This window comes from Arachis hypogaea, chromosome 14, assembly GCF_003086295.3.
Source record: "Arachis hypogaea cultivar Tifrunner chromosome 14, arahy.Tifrunner.gnm2.J5K5, whole genome shotgun sequence".
Lineage (NCBI taxonomy): Eukaryota > Viridiplantae > Streptophyta > Magnoliopsida > Fabales > Fabaceae > Arachis > Arachis hypogaea.
Genome location: NC_092049.1, coordinates 109,253,706 through 109,262,161, shown reverse-complemented (window position 1 = coordinate 109,262,161; position 8,456 = coordinate 109,253,706). Strand labels below are relative to the sequence as shown.

Here is an 8,456-nt window from a genome sequence, read left to right as displayed (position 1 = left end):
ATGTCGTCAAGCTGCAAATGGTTGTCCATGGAGTCTCCGTGTTGCCCTTCGATGGAACCTCGGATACTGGTGAGTTTAAGATTCATTGAAGCGTACTTAGTAGTTCATGGAGTCTATACATTACATATTTTCGATGCATGCCACATAAACATCGCTATTTTATTTCGTCAGGGAGGTCTGGAGGGTTGGAAGAGTTCACAGTTGTTTAGCACACACCATTTCCCAAGACCACCGACAGTTAGATAGTAGTCTCATCTGTAAGGTCATCTTGCCGTTGATACAGCCGAACCCCTCAGTCAGCATTCCTGTCCTGCAAGGTGCCGTCCAACAAAGCTATCACTTCAAACCCTCCTACAGAAAGATGTGGATGGTGAAGCAAAAGGCAATTTCTCAGATCTACGGGGACTGGAAGGAGTCATACAACAAAGTGCCAAAACTACTTCAGGCACAACAAAGTTGCTTCCCTGGGACTATTTGTGAGCTACAGATCACACCATACTACGATGGGCACCGACTGGTACGTGATTGTAGCGTGTTCGATAAATTATTTTGGGCTTTTCCATCTTGTGTCGAGGCTTTCAAGCATTGCAAGCCGTTTGTGTCTGTTGATAGCACGTATTTGTATAGCAGATATGGTGGGGTGTTTCTTATAGTGGTGGGCACAAGATGGCAACAACAATATCCTACCTATTGCTTTTGCCATTGTGGAGTCTGAGAGTACCGAGTCATAGTCCTTATTCCTAACTATTCTGAGACGCCATGTCACCCCGTAAGAAGGTTTGCTGGTTATCTCCGACAGGTCGCATGCCATCAAGGCTGCACTCAGTGCCAATGATAGTGGTTGGCATCCTCCGAGGGCGTTTCACGCTTACTGTATCAGACACATGGCCGCTAACTTTATGACTCATTTTAATTCGGCCGAGGGCAAGAGATATCTTATAAACGCCACGTATAGTCCAAGCAAGGTTGGGTATGAGTGGTACATTGATGCTTTGAGAGGAGTTTCCCCATCGATGGCGGACTGGGCTATTCGTTTCAACAAAGAGATATGGCTTTAACACTGCGACAGTGGTAGGCGGTTTGGTCACATGACTACCAATCTGTCCGAATGCATCAATGTCGTTCTGAAGGGTACACGATACTTGCCAATTTCTTCCATCGTGCGCATAACGTACAAACGATTGCATAAATTGTTCATCACGAAGGGCAGAGAGGCACAGTCACAGCTGGCTGCTGGAAACCGCTTCTCCCAGAAGCTGCTAACATCCATTGAGAAGAATAGAGAAGGCATCCCGAAGATGCGTGTTACTCATTACGATAGGCGGGCGACTGTTTTTGTTTTAGAGGAGTTGGAGTCGTTCGAGGGTTGGTTGCAAGGTTCATTCCGTGTCCGTCTTTCAGCGGGTACATGTGACTACGGTCTCTTTTAGTCTCTCCACTACTCGTGTCGACATGCCCTTGCTGGATGTTCCGCTGCTAGCATTTAGTGGGCCCCTTATGTTCATCTAGTTTACAGACAGGAGGCAGTCTTCAAGGTGTATGAGATGGAGTTTTCACCGATCACGGATGAGTCCCTGTGGCCAGAGTGGTATGGGAAATTGCTACGTCCTAACCCACGCACTCATGCGGCGGAAGGCCACTGGGATACCCGTGTTGACTAGATTCCGAGGTGACATGGATGAGGTAGAGCGACAGGAGAAGCAATGTGGCCTCTGCAGGCAAGTCGGTCACACTAGACGAGGTTGTCCTAATCAACCCATGGAGGATCCTTAGTGTAGATGGTACTTTTAGAATTTGTTCATCCATCTCATTGTAGTAGTTTGTTCATCTTGTTATTTCCTTACTTGTTGTACTTGTTATGTTATGGTATGTCATCTTTTTATTGCCATTGTAGTACTTGTTATGTTATGTCAAGTTGTTGTTAACGTACGATCTAGTTGAATTAAGTACCCGCTTATAGTTGTGCACTCTTATGAAATAAACAACATGTAAATATAATTCGCAATGTAGGATATATAATGCAAATGGAATATAATAGCAGTAAGTCTATAATTACAGCACATATACGTAACAAACAACAATAAAGTAACCAACTACCACCGAGGTCCTTTTTCTTTAAATTACAGAATCACGACATACAAAGACATGCAACATGACTACAAAACAGATCCTAAACCCTCAACATATAGTAACACATCAGCGGTGGTGTGGATCCTGATAGTGGCGCTTGTGGCCGGTACCACACAGTGGAGGCTGCATCTAGCACTGAGGTCGGGTAGGTCGAGGATCTCCCATATGCATTTGCTGAATAGCAGGATCCTGTGGAGGTGGTGGAGGAGGTGGAAGAGGCGAGACGTTGTATCCACCTGAGTATAAAACTGTGGCGTATTGATGGTGAGACGGTGGATCTGATGGAAGGGTAAATAGAGGCCGTAAGGAGGTCAGTAACATACCATAGTCGTACGACGGCGGAGTGGCATATTGTGCACCCGGCCGATACCCCGCCGCATATGACGGTCCAGATGCAGGCGATATCTTTGGCATCCAGGATGAGGTATACACGGGCGCAGATGGATGCTGATACTGTCTGACACCCTACTCTTTCCCAGTACGGAATGACTCTGCTATGCGCTGCATCGACGCCGGATCAGCGGTGTGAAGCTAGAAGGCATCGTCGAAGAATATCTCCTCCACCATCTGCTCCTCCTGATGGCTGCTAGATGGTCCTGCATCATACCAACCGAGTGGTGATGTGTCCCAGATGGCCCGATGCTGTGGCCCTCCTGATCCGGATGGAGGATGCGGTGCGTAGGCTGCTGGAGGTGGAGGAGGAGGTGAAGGAACTGGAGGTGCATCCTCGCTATCTAATGGGAGGTCTCCATGATCCTCCTATCGGTCATACTCTGCCTCCTCGTCGAACTCAAGATCCAGACGCACCCGACGAGGCCTCACCCTCTCCCGCCTAACCCCCTCCCCCGGTCTCCGATCTCTAGCACCCATGTCCCTCTGAGCAAATCGTCGAGTATCAACCCTAACCTCAGTTGCCCGCCTACGTCGATCCGGCACGCCCCGCGGTAGGTGGAGATCATCTCTCGAATGGCTGGCAGCGAGTAACTCGACAAGCCTCGGATCCTCTAGTACCTCCTCGCCGAACAGGTACCTCATACGGCAAGCCCCACGCCACCAATCATAATACTCCTGCATCGGCCTGGTGTCAAACGTGTGGACAATGGAGATCCTGTGACCTATGGCATACTAACTATACAATCTATATTCTACTTCTTCATTATTACCCTAACCACAGCTACATACACACATTCATCTATATAGGATTTTTTAAAACACAATAACTTAAAACTAACCGCAAAGTCGGCTGCCCCATCGTAATGCGAAGTGTCGTTAAGCCTGTTGATGTCTCTGTTGTTACCAGCTGCGCGCGCCATCGTCATAAGTATCGATTATATGCTCAGAAAGGGGTAAAAGGGAAGATAAAGTAGTTGAAAAGTTCAAACTAGCGCTCGGTCAAATTTTGTAAACGAGTTATATATATAGCCGTATCCAAGCCATATTTCGTTTACACTGTGAACGAGATGCATTTCAACATATCTTGTTTACAGTGTGAACGAGATATACACGTATGACGTTTACGTATCTTATCTCGTTTACATTATAAACGAGATATGACAATGTGATGGATTTCAGTAATAACTTTTAAAATTATTTAATTCAATAATTAATACATTTATTTTATTTATTAAAATAAAAAATCCAAATCTTATACTATAATGTAAAAATAGAAGATTGTGCTCAAGTCATGTGAATTGGTTATTTAAGCCGACATGACAGATGACACAATAATAGAAAACTAAAAAACTAATAGTACATCTAAAAATTATTTTAAGTTGTATCTTAATATATTACTACCCAATAGATAGGGTGGTATAAACTCCCGGCCCGGAGTGAAAATTGGTAATTTTGGTTTTTGTTAGCTTTCTTTTATAACACAAAAATAAATATAATTAATTCAACTTTATTGACATCAACGCATGATGTAAATATAAAGTTCCAAACATTTATCTAGCTATAAAACATTAATTTGTATATATTGATAACTCATAAATAGATTAGTAGGTAAATGATGCTAATCAGATATTGCACGAGTAATACAAATATAAAAAATTCTTTAAAACATTGCGTATGTTTTGCTTTTAAACAAGTGTTTTAAAATAAAGATATTAAATTAAACTGTATATTTTTCTACTCAATTTGTTTTTTTATATGTTACTTTTGACTTTTTCTTTTTCTTTTTCATTCGATATATCTCCCACTCACTTTTTTTTTTTTTTTGCACTATTTTTTTTTGAATTATCAATTATATTCTTAATAATCAACAAATTCATTTAGAAGCACGCCAAAAACTACTCTCATTGTTGATCATTAATTAAATTTTATTTAGTGTTTTATTATATTACTCTTGTTTTCAAGTTTTCTAATAATAAATATGGATTTAGCTAGAATAATTGATAAAAAGGAACGAGTTGAGTAATTTTTTAAATTCAAAAAGTTTTTTTTTCATATGTTTCTAACTAAAAGCATATTTGATTCATGGTATTAAAAATGTTTATATATATATATATATACTACTTTTAAAAATTAAAATAAGTGGTTATAAGTATTTTTAAAATATGCGTTAGGAAAGTAATGTTATATAGCCAACAAATATTATTATTTTTGTCAGTACTTAATCAAAAATAATTTGTATTCATATATAATTTATACTTATATTTATTCTAGTTTGTACACGTGAATTAATACAATTTTTATTCATAATTTTTAAATTTTGTACATATAAATTAATAAAATTTATTTATTAAAGACAATTTAATATTTATACTAATTAAATAACAACAAAAAATGCTAAAAATTATTGAGCTCCAAAACTTTCTCTGCATTAAATAATACGCTACAATAGTGGTACCAAAAACTATCCCAATTAAAAAACTGATCAGATATCTCTTTATTTTTATATTGATATAATTATACAAAATAAAAAATAGGTAATCTATTGTAATTTTTTGTTAGCATTATTATTTACCAAAAAGATATAATTCATTCAAAGTTCGTATTCTGCCAAAATCAGTCATACAAGTAAATATCAAATTACACAAAACATTTATTTACAAAATGTTTAATTCTTATATAGTGGTAACGTATAAACAAACTGTAGATAAGTACGCTAGCATGAATAATGTAAAATTAAAAATTAAAAATAATAAAACGCTATATTTTATATTAATTTAATTATTTCTTTAGTTTTATAATACCTAAACTTAAATTTATATAATACATATTTTATATTTATTTATTATCAGAAATGTTAGATAACTAATATATTTTCTTTATATTTATTTTATATTAGAACCAATACAAATCAACTTTCTTTTTTTTTTTTTTTAATACTGACCCTAATATTCTCTATTTATTATAATTACCTGTGCGAACTTACGGATAAAAATAAAATACTCTAGTTATTATCTAAAACCTCAGTTCCTGAATTTCCGACTATATTTTAACATGAAATTAAACTCACACATGTAAAAGGGTATAATATAACATACATCCAAGAAAATTTTCGCCCAAATTTTATTGCCCCACTTACTAAATACTAGAAATAAATATTTATACCATTTTTTCTATTATATTTTGAAGTGTATATATTGTTTTTTTTTTTTAAGAAACAGTACATATTTATTATTTTTAATTTTTCACTCACTTTTACATTAAAAAAAATAGACACAATATAGTAAAAAAGTGGTAGAAATAACACAACTAGCTATGCTAGACGTAAATAATCATAGCTTACAACGATTGAAGTCCTTCATTGAAAAAGGTAGAGAAAGCTTCCATGTCACTTTTCTTCAATGCCAACCCAATCTCTATTCCACCATTGTTATCCTTATTCTCCGAAAGAGAAAAAGCTCCTGTCTTGTCCGTTGAAGTCATATCCACTTTCTTAGGCTTTGCATAACCAAAATCAACATCATAAACTCCAAACCTAGGAGATCCAGCAATGGAATATATCTTTGCTTTATCAGCAAATTTACGCATATCCTCAAACCAAGACTCTGCTCCATTCATTACTAACCCATCTTCAACCCTTTTCAATGCTTCAACGATTCCTTTCAAAGCAACGATGAATCCATCATTATTTCCCAACAGTATCCCTTTTGTCTCTGCCTCAACCTTTTCTCCAGCAACGCAATTCCCAAAATATGTTGAAACAATTGGAGGGTCTAACCTTGTTCTACAATCCACACTAAAAATAAGGAACACTCTTTCAACCGCGTTTTTCAACAAGTGTTGCTCTTCTGTTTTGACCAAACATGATAATACATAAGCACAAGTAACCGAAAAACTTGAAAGTTTCACATTTTTTGATCCTCCCATCTTGGATTTTGCATGTTCCTTGAGCTTCATGATCTGTGTGGGGTTCAATTCAAACAACGCCTTAACCCCATATCCTTCTTTTGCAAACTCATTAGGAAAATCCCACACTTTGAGACTTCGGTTATTTGTTCCACCATGATTCATCCATGAATCTGCATAAGCTTCACCAATTTTTGTTGGGTCCCTTATCACTGACCTATCCAAAAATGGTGTTAGATTCTCAGGTAATGGTAACGATGATGGAAAAGATGGTGATTCTAATAGCTTGGAGCATGTGTAGGACCATGCTTTCATGAACAAAGTTGAAGACTTTCCATCCATGGCTGCATGGTGTGTTGAAATTCCAACGCAAAAGCCGAACTTTGGGAACAAAGTTACTTGTAACGCTAACAAAGAAGCTTTTTCATGAGAATTGGCCAATTGGGGTACCAAGGAATAACGTTGTGAAGCATCACATAAATTAGAACAAAGTTGGTCAAAAAGGTTAACATCGTGATCATTGGACTCTGCTATGGTTAAGGTAACAGAATCTTCATTAGGGACATAATGAATCATCGGTTTGGGAGAGTCTAAAGGCCAAATAATGTTACCAACGAGGGGAAGGAAGTGTTGGAGTGTGAGGGAAAGAGAGTGTTTAAGATTTGGAAGAACAGAGTCGTAGAACGAATTAGAAGAAGGGTAGTTTGGGAATTCGATGAAGAAAAGACGCTCAACGGGTGGGAACCGTAGCCATAATATGTCTAAGAAGGTGAGCGGTATAGAGGTTGGAGAAGTTGTTGTTGTTCCATTTTGTGGCGGTGGTGAAACAGAACAAACTTGCACAACTTTGAAGGATGAAGGTTCTGGCATGGTGGGATGGTTCTTGTTGTTAAGGAGCAGTAGAAGATTGTCCAAATAATTGAAATTTATAGCAAGGAGATATGTTGTTTTGGGATACAGAGTATAAATGTATTGAGCATACAGAGAGAAGAAGTAAAAGGCCTAACAAAACACTTGTGAATTTGTGATGGGTCCTCTAATATAGAAAGAGAAAAGTTGGAAGGTCAGTAAAATTTATTTTTAGTTAATAATTAATTAATAATATTTAAAAGTGTAAACTAAAAATATATTATTGGATTGTTAGAATTTAAACTAAAAAAAATAGATTAATCATTAAAAATACTGTCTAAAAATAATAAATTTGGCTGATCTACAAATTTTTTTATATAAAAATATTTAAATAAAATGCTTATTCTTTGTACAAGAGTAATATGTATAAGAGTTCTCACCATGTAGTTTAGGTTTATATAGCATTTATTTGAGAAAATAATACTTTTCTCGTGTGTGAGAATTGAGATATTTAAATGACTTTTTTTAATTTATAATATATATATTTTTTGTGTAAGATTTAAATAATATATTTTTTAATATTTTTGAAAAAATATTATTCAATAATTATTATAATCACATATATAAATTAGTGATAATTATTTAGTTAATTTAAATAATAATGATAATTATTATTTTAATTTGTTTAAAATATTTAATTTAAAATTTTTCTATATTTTATGAGTAACAATAAAATATTAAAAATAAATAAAAATTATTATATTAATAATAATAAATATATTCTTATTGTTCTTATTATTTGAATTAATAACAAATTATCATCAATTTATAAATGTAATTATAATAATTATTAAAGAATATTTTGGTAACGAGGATGAAAGAACATGACATGTTATTTCAATTTTAAAGGAGAAGAGACTTATACATTTTATAAATAAAAAAGTAGAAGAATATTATTTAAAAATTTCTTAAAAAAAAAGTGTCACTTTTTCTATTTATTTATTTATTTAGACCATTGTATGGCGTTTACTAATTATATTTGTGGTAGTTATAATTTTTGAAGAGTTTAACTAACATTTAAGAAACATATCAAAATTACTATTATATAACTAGGGGTGTATATGTATGGATAGGGTAAAATCAGATTTATTTTTATTTGAATTTGATTTTAAATAATAACT

General features: G+C 35.2%; 2 protein-coding genes across 2 annotated transcripts; one reads left to right on the top strand and one right to left on the bottom strand.

Moving 5' to 3' along the window:
- On the top strand, positions 1 to 731 carry LOC140178661 (uncharacterized). The gene is made up of 3 exons (XM_072215873.1): positions 1 to 69; positions 284 to 517; positions 654 to 731. The coding sequence occupies exons 1-3, from the start codon at positions 1 to 3 to the stop codon at positions 729 to 731; spliced, it is 381 nt and encodes a 126-aa protein (XP_072071974.1).
- A 4,989-nt stretch (positions 732 to 5,720) lies between these two features.
- On the bottom strand, positions 5,721 to 7,481 carry LOC112743667 (malonyl-CoA:anthocyanidin 5-O-glucoside-6''-O-malonyltransferase). Its single transcript, XM_025792966.3, has one exon. It carries the CDS (start codon positions 7,294 to 7,296, stop codon positions 5,860 to 5,862), a length of 1,437 nt encoding a protein of 478 aa, XP_025648751.1. The 5' UTR covers positions 7,297 to 7,481; the 3' UTR covers positions 5,721 to 5,859.
- Positions 7,482 to 8,456: the final 975 nt, after the last annotated feature.

Coding starts and splice junctions, on each gene's coding strand:
- LOC140178661 (XM_072215873.1), top strand. CDS start 1: ATGTCGTCAAGCTGCAAATGGTTGTCCATGGAGTCTCCGTGTTGCCCT. Junction 70..283: donor CGATGGAACCTCGGATACTG/GTGAGTTTAAGA, acceptor CCGTTGATACAG/CCGAACCCCTCAGTCAGCAT. Junction 518..653: donor ACTACGATGGGCACCGACTG/GTACGTGATTGT, acceptor TGTTTCTTATAG/TGGTGGGCACAAGATGGCAA.
- LOC112743667 (XM_025792966.3), bottom strand. CDS start 7,296: ATGCCAGAACCTTCATCCTTCAAAGTTGTGCAAGTTTGTTCTGTTTCA.